Raw genomic sequence first — 14768 nt, 5'->3', positions numbered from 1 at the left:
GAAATCACCTGTAGGTTTTTTTTTTTTTGAAGAGTCATTGTGAAGCTCAGAGTGTGCTGGCTCTGGCCGTTGCCATCTTGGCAATGCTCCCGGCTAAATCCAAACATTGGCAAAGACGTAGAGCATTGAGGCGGGCTGAATGAAGCCTGGTTCCTCAAAACAAGCCACCTATGACTTTACAAGTGTCATTCAAGGAGGCCATGCTCTTTATTATACATAACTTTAAGTATGATTTGAACAGGTGAGTTATATCACAAATTACCCTCATTGTGGTCGTCCCAGATGTGAAAATTAACTACAAAGACTAAAACTGTTTTTGTACTAGGCTACAAACATGTTTATTTCTGCTGTGAAGTTGTATTTTAATATGGGGGCTTATGGGGATTGACTTGTTTTGAAGTGAAACTGCAGTTTTTAGCACTTCCATATTGGCTTCCCTTCACAATCACGGAGGTTGCAACTAGGTTGGATTTCCATGTTTCTTGAGTAGCCCAGAACAACAAACACTGGTGCTTTTCATTTTTTTTATGTGTTTTGCAACCACCATAGTTTTCTTCTACATGCTAGAAAGGAGAGGGTGAGGCAAGGGGTTGAAATCAGCAACTGCACCACTAGATGTTGCAAAATCCTACATATATTTCATTAAAACCCTGCAGTGAAATAGCTTCCATGTGTTAAGTTACTGCTCTGAATAGCATGTATGTAGCTATTTTCAACAGACATGTAGCATTGTGGTAGTGTAATTACTTCCATTGAAGAGTGGCTTGTAGCTACACACACACACACACACACACACACACAGAGGAGGGGAGATGAGCATAAAGAAATCAACAACAGACCTCTGTAAAGGTTCCCCTGTCATGGCAGCAACACTCTTACATCGCCAGCACAAGATGTGACCAACACTCAGACACTAATCAATGCAATACACTCTGGGCATTGCTATCGGATGACCCGTGTGTGTGGCAGTGTGACATACACACAAACACACACCCCCCACACACACACCTCCCCAGACAGCAGATTACGCATCATAACACAGCTGATTTGCCCCATGGGTTGACACTCGCTGTCCAGTCCAATCATATTACTCTTCCCCAAGTCGGCCCAGTGGTGTGTGTGTTTGTCTGCACCCAAGTGTTTACATGCTCTGGGTTCATCGAGATATTGCTGTTATTCCTTAGCGCTTTCAGCAACGTAATTTGTCACTACTTGTAAAGTGTTGAGCAAATACAAAAAGCTGAAGGCAACAGGATGGGGGAGAAAAAAGTGTGTCATGGATTTCGAACGGGGTAGTGCAGCAATTTTGTTCTGAGAAAAAGGTCACACTGGGCAATACTTGGAAAACTTTGATGGAGCACTCTTACACACACCTTAAATACATCTGTGCTCATAAATAGTACTCTGCCTGAGGCTATTTGAGCCATTCTGATGATATACTGTAGCTCCATTTCTAGAGTTTTGCATGCTGAACCCCCCTAAAATGGGACTGGCCCCATCCCAACAGATTCCTCATGACCTCTGGAGTACAGAAAGACTAAATTCCCCTTAGTGGAAAAAAAAACAGCTTGTTCGCCTGTAAACTCCCCATTAAAAAGATCTGTGGGCCAAACCGCACTCCTCCACCGCTGTCAAATGGCTGTTGTTTGCAATGGCAGAGGCGCAGAATGAAAGGGTCTGGGGGTTTAAGGCAGCTACTAGTTTGGATGTCATACGAGAAGGACATTAAGACAAAAGACTGAGGGAAAACAGGCCAACTTGAAAGCTGATGGGAAACACGCCCCGCAGTTATGATAAAATTGTGAGTGTAAGGGACCCATGCATACATGCAGGGATCTATGTGCAGATGTAAGATATACACCAGATGGAACCAGGCAAACACGTACACACTCACTCTGAGTCTGCTCTGTGCTATTTTGGGAGATGGGGAAGAAAATGGTCTGACTTGGCAAGTGTACATATGTGCACTAGTGTAAGCAGTGGGTCCCTGTGCATATGGGGAAGTATAGGGTCTGGCACATGTTTAGTGTGGTGACCCACTTCTCCTTGCATCTGGACCTCATAACCCTCTCCAGCAGTAATGGGAAAAAGATCTAGACAGTGACATCTCTATCTGCCCCTATCTGGACTGACTTTGAAACTTGGCTACAGCAGCTTGGAGTTTTATCCATAATCAAGCAACAAGGCGAGTGTGTCATGTGAAATGAGCAACACACTACTCAACATCCAGGACAGACACACAAACTACAGTATGGACTGGTGCTGTTTTTAAAGCCGCTCTTGGTTTTTTTAAGTGGATGGTTTACATTTCATATGGAATGAACCGGGTGCTCTTTCAATTCATCCCAGAAGAAATTGCACCATTGTTTGGTTTCGAGTGGATTGAGGTTACATGTTGCTGTTTAGTAATTCAAACAAGTCATTCATTTTCAAAATCAAATTTTCCTAAAAGGCACACAAGAATTTTCAGCATCAATAATCCACCGGGAGAACATTTTGGGGTATGATTCGTGCTCGGTAACACCAGAATGTGGCACGGCAAAAGTTTCTACTCACAAAATGGATGTTTCTGGAAGCTCGGTGACGTAGTGGCTTCTTGCAGGTTGCACAGTGGCTACATTTGGTTGTAGCTAGTTATGTTTTTGGCAACATGGATACAAAAAGGAAAGTTCTGTTGGGATTTAATGACTTGAATGTCCACATTTATGTCTTTTGACGTTTACTTTAAAAACAGATGGTGTTTGCTCAGTTGCCATGGAATTATAGATATTCAAACATTCCATTATTCTGGCCCTTAAACGACTTTGTGGACTTTTCCATGTTAGATAAAAGGAGGCTTGACAGTTTAGTTTTATCAACAGCTGTTTCCAATATCCATTTTGTGTTATTCGGGTTCTCAAAATTGTGTCATAGATCAAGCACTATCCAGAACGGTTTGCTATTAGTCAGGGTTTGGAGAAGTTCTAAAAGAAATTGTGGGTCAAACTTTAGCAAAGTTGAATTTGGACAAAATCAGTGAGTTGGAATAATTAGACATTTTGGGAAATACTTCTTTGCTTCCTTGCCAAGAAGATCGATACCACTCTCATGTTTTTGCACTAAGTATGGAGCTACAGCCAGGGGCTGATTAACCTATCTTAACATAAACACCAGAAGAAGGGTGAACCCGGCTAGCCTCGCACTCAAGTTCAAAAAGATGTCTTTCATTGAGCAGATTCTCATTTAGCAGAGAGAGGCTATATGAATTAGTGCAGCACAGCTGATCCAATAGTTTCAGAGTTCAGCAAAGTTGAAATGTACGTTGCCACAGTTAGCGAACAACAGCAATTCCATTGATATAATTTAAGTTTTCTTAGAAATCCAGATATGACCAATTTTTTCTTGCCAAAAGTTAGATGATCAATACTTCTCTTATGTCTATGCAGAGTGGAGATAAAAGCCAGGTGGTGATTATCTTAGCTTAATCTTAAGCATTAAGATTGGAAACAGTGAGCCTGGCTCTGTCTAAAGCTGACATACTTCTAAAACCTCACTATCTCTTGTAATGGCAAAGTGTGTTTTTACGGGGAGTTACATGCTGTAACTATTTCTATTGCCAGGTGAAGTCACTTCCTTAAGTCTCTGCTGCTTGTCTGGCAAACTCAATTTTTTTTATCTCCCTATAAAACCAGATTTTGTGTCCAGATTTCCTTCACTTGGAAAACAATGATTTTAGGTCTTGTTATAGCAACAAATAACATTTTATGTGGCAATTGTGGGTGATTTCTTTTTTAAAAAATGCTATTTTGAGACTTTCTTGTGTGACTGAAAACTGTGTAAAGGTGCCAACAGAGGATTTTCTCCACCGATGTTTAGTTTGATTGCCTCTGATCTCTTGCAATCTTGGCGAACCACTTCTGTTAATATGTCCACTGCCATAACACAGAGGTTAGTCCTTTCGTAGATGAACTGCGAAGACTGACAGCTCCCAATAAATCAGGTAGGCTTTAGAGAAGAAAACCAAACTAACCCTTTAAATGCCTGGACCATCTTCAATTTTCAAATCTCTTTGTGAGTCGCTGACCTTACTAGGATACACCGACCCAGCTGGATTTTACTGTACCATCTAATATACTTGCCTTTTTTTTTCTAGCTCCCCAGGGCCTATAGATGTTCACCTCAGGATAAAGACGTTGTTAGTGTGACTGAGGTATGTTGCTTTAGAGACTGACGTGCACTGCCACATGGGGTCCCAGGGGAACACGCTAACGTTATCCTGATCTATCTGCTTCACAATTGGTATTGATCCATGTTTAGTGTCGATGCTGGCACTGGGGAGTAATAATCACACACAGCCGGGTCAACACAACCTGCCGGAGCATTGCAGGAAAGGGCACAGTCAGTCTGGAAGAAAATGTGCACTGAATGGCTTTAGGCGCACAGATACATACATATCCACACCTGCCTGAACACACACACACACACAGGAGTACAAAATGTTCTGTTTCTACACCCTGCCGCACTGCAGAGCCTCTGCTGCACCGCTCCAGCATAAAATAAAAAAAAAAACACACACTCACAATAAGCTGAGTCGAGCTGATATAGCCACAACAACTGAGCAAGAGATGCCAAACCCTCCCCTCCTCTCCACCACACACACACACACACACACACACCTCCTCCTCCACCTCCTCCTCTGCGTCCTCCTCCCTCACTGCAGCTGAAAGCCAGAGCAGACAGATAAGCAGGCAGCCAGAGACGGACTAATCCTCCCACAGTGAGACGTTTCGGATGGTATATGATGAAAATGAAGAGAGAGAGAGAGAGAGGGGGGCAGAGACAGAGGAAGCGAGGGAGAGGATGGGGAAGGCTACATGGGGAGGGATGAGAGGCAAAAAGGGGTAAAGTGAGGCGAGGATAAAGATTAGCAGAAATGATGAGGACAAAAAGGGATTTTTTTGAAGCGTTATTAGTGTGAAAGGTGGGTTGAGAGTTTAATTTTAATTCTCTCCCTCTTTCTCTCTCCTCCCCCTCCCTCTCCCGCATCACACCACTGCCTTGCACTTCTTCTTTCTGATAAACGTTTGCAAACCGAGCCTCTCCATCCGTGTGCCTGCTCTCCAGTTTCTCAATCATTCCTTCTCTCTCTCTCTCTCTCTCTCTCTCTCTCTCTCAACCCCTCACACCCACCCCCATCCCTCTCTCTTTCGCTCTGTCTCTCTCTCTCTCTCTCTCTCTCTCACACACTCTCTCTCCCAGTCTGACTGAGGCTGATGTAGGTCAGTGCGTCTGGTGCCTGTCTGGAGCTGCGTTGAGCATCAGAGCTCCACGCCTGGTCCTTCGCCGACCCCTACAGCGGCTGCCCGAGTTGAGGACATGCTCCCTGGGCTACGTGAGGACAGGACCAAGCCCGCATGACCTGCCTGAAGGAGGATGCGCCTGCAACAGGAGTAGGAGGAGGAGCAGGAGCAGGAAGAGGAGGAGGAGTGGTGGCGGCGCGGGGTGATATGGGGTGTCTGTCGAAAGCTTAGTCAGTGTATGCTGCTTGCATGTGGCTCTAATACGTAGATGTATATGGAGGCAGGGAGAGGCAGAGTGAAAATGCAAGAGATCGGAGGTGGATAGGCGCTGCAGTTGTCTGCATCTCCTCAGTGATGTGCAGCACGAGTACAGAGAGGTCTTTTTGGGGGAAAATTTCCATGCAATGTTGCCTCTTCCTAGACATACACTCTCCACACTCTGCCTGCCTCTTTCGCCGCTCGCTACCTAACTTCTTCATGATGCTTTTATGTCTCTTTCCCAGATCCGATTCTTCCGCGTCGGCAGCCATCAACGTTTCTGCAAAAACCACAGCGACCCACAGCAAACTCCAAACTCTGACGCCACTTCTCTCCCGCAAAAAGAATCGAAAGAAACAAAACTGTCTCTTCTGTCTTCTTTTGCAGTACATCCATCGCAACGCTGCTCCATACAGATCCGAGCCCTCCAACGAAAAATGCTGCACATCGAAAGTATCCGTCCTCCACTCGTCGTATGTCAAATGCCCTTTGATGGAAGCCAACGAGCGCAAGGACGAGTGAATCTTGCAAAAGAGCAGAAAGCTCTGTTGACGACTTCTCCATCTCTTGATTCTGCTCTCCTTTCCTTCCCTTCCTTTCCTTTCCTTTCCCCCTCCTTCTCCTCTGCTCTCATTCTCCGCTCCTTCGCACTCCTCTGGCTTTTAGACAATGCCCCCAAAAAAAAACGATCGTTGTATCAGAGTGTCTGAGTGTAGTAGAGTGCAGCTGTGCGAGTGGCTGAGTGTGTGTGAGCGAGTCTGTGTACGTTTGTGAGCGAGTTTGGTGTGTGTGTGTGCTCTCAATTTGACTCTGCCACACGTCTGGGTCCTGTAGCGGTACACTGGTACTTAGCTGGCTCTGTCTCACCGTGAGTTTGTGTGTGTTTACGCGTTTGTGTGTGTGTGTGTGTTTTGCGTGAGTTTGTCTGCATTGCCGTGACACAGCAATCATCTGACCTGCTGCGTCATCACTATCCGGGCGAACGATGCTGGGAGTTCCCGGGGCGTGCCGTCTCTAGACTGACCACACCTCCGGTTTGTTCACATTTATTCCTCAGTTTCTCTTCATCTTGACTCCCATCATGACCCAATCATCTGGATTACGGCAGCAATGGAGGGGAAAAAGCGATTTTTACACTTTTAATTGCTCTCACTTGTCTCGCGCTCGCTCTTGTATTTCACCTCTGGTTTGTACATTATTGCACCTTCAAGGACACTCTCTCTTTTTGCATCCACGTGACGCTCACCCGCTTCTTCCTCTGTGCTGCTCTCTCTGTTTCTGTGTATCTCCAGGACTTTATAACGTGATCGAAGCCAGGAAGGACAATAGGGATCAAGGAAGGAAGAATGTGAGGATAAACTAAGTAATTGCTTCTCCTTCTCTAACAACTTTTTCTGCCTCTGCGTCTCCAAATATGAGCTCGATTATCAGACGTAAAGAAGTGGTGATCGGCAAAAACTCCTGCTCATCGGGAGAAGGCGGTGCGGGTGTAAACACGGCAACAAGAACTCCAAGTGAAGGCCTCAAAAACTCCAAAAGAGGTCAACTGAAAGCTCTGACTTTAGATTATTTGGTCCACTTACCATTTGAATAGCACTTATCGCTCTGTTTGTTTTTAGCCTTGACGGCCAAAGTTGAGGAAACAACACAAATACAAGGAAGTATTAGTTACTGTAAGTTGCATGGCAACTTAAAAATAACCGCTCTGCTCGTGTTGTTGTGTAAGGCCCTGACAGCAGTAGGTGGGTGATACTGTGAGATGGCCACATGCACTGTCTGCCACAAGCACACATAACACAGACAGGACACAAACTGCCAGTCGATGAGTCACGAGAGAAAGGGAGTGTGTGTGTATGCAAATCAGTGCTTAGTCTTCAGTTTTTATGTTTAACTGCGGAGTGGAGGGGACTTCCCACTGGTTTTCAAACTTTCAATCCCTGGAAAAGCTCCAATTCAGTTAGGGCTTGACACACACACACACACACACACACACACACACAAAGGCCTCATTGTGTTTGACCCCGGATGACGAGCAGGCAGGTCAAAGTGGCACGTCATTCCTAGGCCGTTGAAAAAGGCAAGTACATGGTAATGAGTAGCTGTGTTTGACTGCACGCAGAGGCACAAACGCTCACACACACACACACACACACACACACACACACACTTACTCTTCAGTACAGCTCATTCCCTGCGTCTTCCATTTCCATCTCTTTGCTCTCTGTTATTGGAGTCTTAATTTCACCCCTCGCCTTTTACGACACACTGTGACGACTGTGCTCTCCCTTTTTTTTTTCAGTCTCGGTTATAATAAACCCAACTCCCTGAAAAGAGGCAGGCTTGCACACACTCAGTCACATGCCGCACGCTCATTTAGCTTTCAGTTTGCTCTAGGGTTAGCCTGACATATCGGGTTAATGTTTATGTTTTATTAAAAATCGCATATTAAAACACAGTGTCAGTCAGCTCTGAAATAATGGGGGCTGCTACCTTCGCTGCAGCTCTTGTAAATGTGTTTTTAACGTTATTTTTTTTAAAACCTCCTAAAATAATTTCACTACTACAACTTTTAATGGAGTGTTTTAGTGTCCCAAGGTTAGCAAAATGTTATTTCACTGGGTTTTTCACTCACTTTTTTTTATTTTTATGCTTTTATTCATGAAAAACCTCCAAATTTAACCCAAAAATATCAACATCAGCACAACAGAAGAAAAGAAAAAAAAAAAAGCCCACAACAGTCCAACTCTATAGCTCACATCACGCACACTTTTAACAAGTCGCTGTAATAGCCTCAGCCTCCCACAGCACTCTCTCATAATGACACTATCCCTTTAGGCGTCAACAGAGCCGAGACAAAGCGCCGGTGTATTTGGGGTAAACACATGGCTCTGGTAGCTCTGAAGATGATAGAGCGATAGGCCCGGCGTGATGGGGCTCGGCGTCCCAGCGCTGCCAGAGCCTCACATCTGCCAGTGACAGAGTGGAAAGCTACCTGACAGCTGCTTCTCACACATCAGATAAGATTACAGGTATACCTGCTACACCTGTTTAAACAAACCTGCATGCTGCTGCTGCTGCTGCATGTGTGTGTCTGTGTGTGTCTGTGTGTGTGTGTGTGTAGAGAAGATAGAGAGAGAGATAGCAAACTAATCCAGTGGCAGGTGTATACTTGTAATTGGGGCAGCTAAAGATATAGACTGATGAAGCAGCTCATTATTATTTATGTGTTTGATTTATGTAAGCACCGAGGGGGGTACAGAGGGTGAGTTGTGAATTTTTAAAGAGTTTATGACTGTTTTAGCCTGACATAGATCTTGTCATGAATTAAGAATACACATCATAAGAGGCATATCTGATGTTATTTTTAAAGCACATGAAGAGCAGACAATAAAAAAACTTTTGATTTCTCTGGAGGACAGAGCTCGCCCACTTTCCCACCAAAAAACACAAATTGGGCCGCTTTCCCCACCAGCTGCTGACATCACCTGCGTGATTTAACGATGGTTACCTCAAAGCCGACGATTACAGGACAGAGATGAATCTGCTGTGCATGTTCACATATATGTATATATATACACACACACACATACAATGTACACCTCATCAGCTCCCTTTGGCTCTAGCCTGACATCTAGCGACACAGGCTGTAATGTGATCCTACATGACATGGACATGTTAACATAATGGAGCTGTGGAAGGGAGGGGGAGGATGAGGAGAAGGAGGAGGAGGAGGAGGAGGAATCTGTGCATTGTAGAGCAGGGACGCTGCTGGAGTGAGTGTGACTTTGTTATTTCTGTGTGGCTCTGATACATAATTCTGCACACTTTCATAATATTGGTAATTATCGGTTATCAGCTCTCTGGTTCACCCGTAATGCACCGATGCAGGTTGTAAATAAAAACACACCTCACTTGCATCTGTTTATACTGCCCCGCTGCAGTGATGTAATGATGTGAGCTGGTGTTGTAATGATTTGTAAATAACAGGTTGGGGTGATGAGCTATGTTTGGGTGGGTTTAACTCTCTGCTACATCCCTGCTCACCACAGTGCAGTCTGACTAACACAACATGTTGTGGCTGCTTTTGTGTTTTCTCAGCATTTCCTTGACCCCCCCCTATATTACACATGATCTAAATTTAGTCAATACTCATCCACATGAAAGTAATGAAGTTCTAAGTATATCCTTGCAAGCTTCCCCTTGCAGCAGGGGGAAAGGACACTGTGTTCCTCTACAACACACACACACACACACACAACACACACACCAAGTTCGTCTTTCTTCCAGTGGAGTCTGACAGGAATGAGGTCAGACACACCGATCCTCATTGCACATTATTATTATTATTACCCGTTTTTTTTATTCAGCCAATGGTAAGCCAGGTGGGTGTGGCTTAGCTGCAAAATCAGGATGGAGACAGACGCTGATTGGCTTTTATATCTCGCGATGAGGGTATAAAACGGCGAGGTTCTCGTTGTTGTGTTTACAGTAATATTACAGAGCGCTCAGGAAACAGGGAGACTATGAGAAAGCGCAGCCGCTCCATTCAACCACATGGTTCCTCAACCGCACAGACAAGCTGCGCTGCAGACAGCCAGGTTCACATAAGGGACTTGCACTGCTGTTGCCCACAGCGGCGCGTTTTGAACCTTGCAGGACGAGTTTTCAGCCGCACAGGCAGTTGAAAGTTGCTTTTAGTTTCGGGATTTATCTTTTTTTTTTTAGTTTCCGCTGAGAAACAACAAAAAAAAAGTTGAGAGATCAAGCGTCTCCAAAAACGGACTGAACTGAAAAGGAGAGACTTGGATGAACTTTTTCCCTTTTTTAAAAAAAAAGTGTCTGGCTTTAAAAGCGCCTGAATTAAGAAGAAGAAGAAGTGAGGAATATTTGATCGCTCATTTTTACGCACTTGAACTTTGTCAAAGCACTGCACAGCACAGTGTTTCAGACACTTGGAGGAAACGATGGTGCAGCACCTGAGCCAGACAGAGAGCGCCCACGCTCATTCCCCCGGCGGGGACTCCACGGACACGGGAGAAATGGATTTGGAGATGGATGCGTCTCCGACCCCCGAGTCCCCTTCCTCCGGTGAGCGGAGCGACTTGGCGTGGTGCAAAACTCCGACGGGGCACATCAAGAGACCCATGAACGCGTTCATGGTCTGGTCACAGATTGAGAGGAGGAAGATTATGGAGCAGTCGCCGGACATGCACAACGCAGAGATCTCCAAACGGCTTGGGAAGCGCTGGAAGCTGCTGAAAGACACAGACAAGATCCCGTTCATCCGCGAGGCGGAGCGGCTCAGACTCAAACACATGGCAGACTACCCAGACTACAAGTACCGGCCCAGGAAGAAAGTCAAGTCGGGAAGCGGAGCGAGCAAGCAGGCGGACCGCGCGGAGAAGAGCGGGGAGCGCAGCGCCAAAGCCGGTGTGAAAAGAAGCCCCGCGTCCAAAGGAGTGAGCAGGACGCACAAGCAGGGGGGCATTAAGAGCGCTCCGGGGCAGGACTACGCGTCTCCCGGCGACCACCAAGCGCTCTTCAAATCCAGGTCAGTGTCTGGCGCGAGACAGATCCCGGAGAAACGCACCGGAGAGGCGAGGCGCGGCCACATGTTCGGCGGGGCGGGCAGCCTGGAGAGCGGGCCTCCCTCTGTGGGAGTCCCGGCCAGTCCCACCCTGAGCAGCTCGGCGGAGTCCAGCGACCCGCTCAGCCTGTACGAGGAGCAGAGCCCGGCGGCCAGCGAGTCATCACACACCGCGCGCCTCAGGTACGCTCGCGCGTCCTCTCCAACACCATCAGCTTCTCACTCTTCCTCATCTGTGTCATCCTCATCATCAGATGAAGAGTTTGAGGACGAGCGGCTCGACCTGAACCCGAGCCCCGGGTTTGAGAGCATGTCCCTGGGCGGGATGGGCTTCTCCGACGCAGAGCTAGACCGGGACTTGGACTGGAGCTTCGGGGAGTGCGGGGCGGGATCTCACTTCGACTTCCCTGACTACTGCACCCCGGAGGTCAGCGAGATGATCTCAGGAGACTGGCTGGAGTCCACCATCTCCAACCTGGTGTTCACCTACTGAAAAAAAAGGACCACGGTGGAGAGGAACCGCGACGTCCCCCCACGTTTTGAACTGTTCACCCCCCCTCTCTCCCTGACAGGCGTGTGCATCCAGACCACAATATTTCCGCCATTCTTTCACTAAATAAGGGAGAGTGAAAACAGGAAAGAAAAGGTGGCCTGTGCGCGTTGAAGCCCAGGGACGCGCCGCTCACAGACTTGGACAGCGCTCGATGTGCTTGACGGGAACGCGCAGACAGGGGGGGGGGAAATGCTTAGTTTGCATTTGGACACGGGAGGAGGAGTGAATGTAAGCAGAGAGCAGTGAAACACACGAACTTCAGCTCAAATGTTCAACCGAATCCGCACAGGATGAGGACTGAGACTGAACTTTGAATCTTAATGTTATTTTTCGGGGTCGGGAGAAGGGGCATTTTACTGGAGAGCTCGTCATGTTTGGGTTTTTGTTTTAAGATATAGCCAATTCACATTGACCATCAAGTTGCTATTCAGGTGTAGTTTTTTTCCAAACTCAAACTAGTTTCAATATCAACACGCATGCCCTCCGAGATAAGGAGGATTTTGTTGTTGCGTAAATGCGTAAAAAAGAAAAAAAAAATGTTCATTGCTGCGTAAAGTACGCAATTTTGTGTGACCATAGGACACAATTCACTATCACCAGCTTCTCTTTCAACGGCAGGACTTTAAAAAAAAAACAAAGACTGACTCAAAACTTCAGAAACCCTTTTCTGAAACCTTTTTAAAACACTCAGTGCACAATTCAGGACCAATGTTTTCCCCCCGACGCGCATCCTTTCTGCCTAGTGCTTCAACTTTGTAGTTCCTCTGTGTCAGATGACGTTTTTTATATTGATGTATTTATACCGGCCAAACTTTTTTATACATAGAAGTATTGTCCTCGTACAGGTCTCGTTTGTGTTTGTGCACATACACCTGTCTGTATCCAGCGCGGAAGGGCTAGAAGTGTATCTTATTTAAAATGTCTGACGTCTCTCACTTTTAAGGAGATTTGAGTGTGTCATGATTTTCTACTTGTATTTTTGTACAAAATCTATAGAAAGGTTTTTGTTTTTGTTTTTTTCCGGCGAGTGGGTAGCCTACAACATTGTTGTTTGGATCTACATTGGTGTTTAGACGTGCAGAGGGGGGGTTGTTTGGCACAATCTGACCTCACACAGTGTTTACAGTATTTACCCACATGCTTCTTAATGGCACAGTGACTCCAGTTTCACCAGCCAAGTAAACAAAGCACCACTGAGGCTCCCAGTCTGAGTGGGGACTGTTTCCAGTACACATAAACCTAAAGTATATGAGTGAAAGATCCCAGAGAGTCACTGTTTGGATAGAGCTAATACCTCTGTGTGCTTTTTTTTTTTTATCAAGATAAGTTTTATTTCAACCACTGGATGGAATTTCACACTCATTCCACTTTGCCTAGACTTCGGAGGGAGGGAGATGTATGAAGTGCTTCATCTGTTATTGCGCAAATTGCATCAAAAAATAGTATTTAACCTTTCTGTACCTGTTGGCTAAGTATAGCAGGCTAATTGTTTTCCTATATTATGGCATGGCAAATAGCATTTGTATTTCAGATTCAGGTATATGTAGCTATAGCTGTTGTGTTTAAGATTTTTAAAAGAATAATAACATGAAGATATTTATGTAAACTGACTGTACTATAAGCAAAGATTGTGTGTTTTATGTATGATGATGATCAACGACAGGCACTAGGACAGCCATCTTTGGACATCCTTATGTTGAAGATGATTGTGGTCCAGGAGTTTCTTTTTCTTTCTTTCCTTATTTCTTTCTTTCTTTCTTCTTTTCTTTTCTTTCTTTCTTTTTTTTTTACCTTTCAAGACATATTTTCTATCGTCCTCTTTCTGTTTTCATTTGTGCAATATGCTGTGTATGATCATGTTTTGTCCAATCATGCCAATATCATTTGATGTTTATAGCTCAAAACCAGCCAATGTTTGGGTCAATCACTGCCTCTCAGACCTCTGTACAGATTGTTGTTTTTTAATTTGTTTTTTTTCTTTTCTTCCAAGAAGGAAATAAAATCAGCTGGAACTGAAAAGTACAAAAGTGTTCTCTCTCTTGTGTTTTTTTTTGTTTGTTTCCCCCCCTAAAAGAGCTTAAGTAAGTGCCATCACCTGGTTACCTAACAGTTTTTATGTAGCACTGTGAGGAAAATATGAGGGGGATAAATGGAGCAGTCAGACATACTGAAGCACCCTTCTCAAAGGTGAAAGCATGCTCAAGAAAAAAGGTGAGCCTTCATTATCACATTCCGTAGCTGAGCCTCATTCAGAAGATCCAATCAGATGTCGGATGTTTACGCTCTGTTTGTGCATAAGTGTGCGCTAATATGCACGTGTGTGTGTGTGTGTGTGTGCTGTAGGTGAGTGTGCAGCTGCAGACTGTGAATCAATAGCCAGCCAGTGAATTGATAGGAGTGGTCTCTTTCTCCCTCTCTTACTCCGTCTGATTCCACACGTGCAGAAAACGTGGCTGCCATGGAAACACTGTATCCAAGAGAGAGGCTGCAATCCGCTATGCCACTCTGTGTGTGTGTGTGTGTGTGTGTGTGTGTGTGTGTGTGTGTGTGTGTGTGCTAGGGATAAGGGACACAGACTGATCCATCGGGGTGGGGTAGGTGTGTGCGGGGGGTGTCAGACATTTCTGCAAGGCATGACTGGAATAAAGGAGGATGAGGAGGCGGTGTGTGCCTGTCTGTCTGTGGGTGGGTGTGTGTGCCAATAGGAAGGAGGGAGGTGAGGGTGCAGAAGGGGGGGTGTTTGTCTGTCCTGGTGGATCGTGCAGGAGACTGCTCCCAAATCCAATTAATTCCTTCTGGATGCATTCATTTGTCTGGTACATCTGACGAGAAGAAGAGACAGAAAAAAAAAAAGAAGAGAGACCCCTAAGGTACAGTATTTAGTGTGTATCAATTTACGCCCTATTCCACAAGAGACATTGGTAATTATTTCCGTCTCTCTCTCTGTCAGGAGAGCAGGGTCGTCTCCAGCTTTCCCCTGACATGTCGGGCTGGGTAATGAGAAAGATAAGGCATGGTCATTACACACACCATCCCGAAGACGAGACGCTGACCCCCAGATGTCTGCAATAAGCTTGACATCACACAGGGA

General features: G+C 45.6%; 1 protein-coding gene and 1 long non-coding RNA gene across 2 annotated transcripts; both read left to right on the top strand.

Annotated features, from left to right (window-relative positions):
- Positions 1-283: 283 nt before the first annotated feature.
- LOC113747354 (uncharacterized) lies at positions 284-8186 on the top strand. Its single transcript, XR_003463596.1, has 2 exons — positions 284-4189; positions 5239-8186. It is a non-coding gene; the product is annotated as an uncharacterized LOC113747354 (long non-coding RNA).
- Positions 8187-9317: 1131 nt separating this feature from the next.
- Positions 9318-13704, top strand: sox4a (SRY-box transcription factor 4a). Its single transcript, XM_010735699.3, has one exon. The coding sequence runs from the start codon at positions 10502-10504 to the stop codon at positions 11615-11617; it is 1116 nt and encodes a 371-aa protein (XP_010734001.1). The 5' UTR covers positions 9318-10501; the 3' UTR covers positions 11618-13704.
- Positions 13705-14768: the final 1064 nt, after the last annotated feature.

This window comes from Larimichthys crocea, chromosome XIII (assembly GCF_000972845.2).
Source record: "Larimichthys crocea isolate SSNF chromosome XIII, L_crocea_2.0, whole genome shotgun sequence".
Lineage (NCBI taxonomy): Eukaryota > Metazoa > Chordata > Actinopteri > Sciaenidae > Larimichthys > Larimichthys crocea.
This window is presented reverse-complemented; position numbering and strand designations above follow the sequence as displayed.

Bases quoted from the DNA above. Each gene is read 5' to 3' on its own strand.
- sox4a (XM_010735699.3), top strand. From the start codon at position 10,502: ATGGTGCAGCACCTGAGCCAGACAGAGAGCGCCCACGCTCATTCCCCC.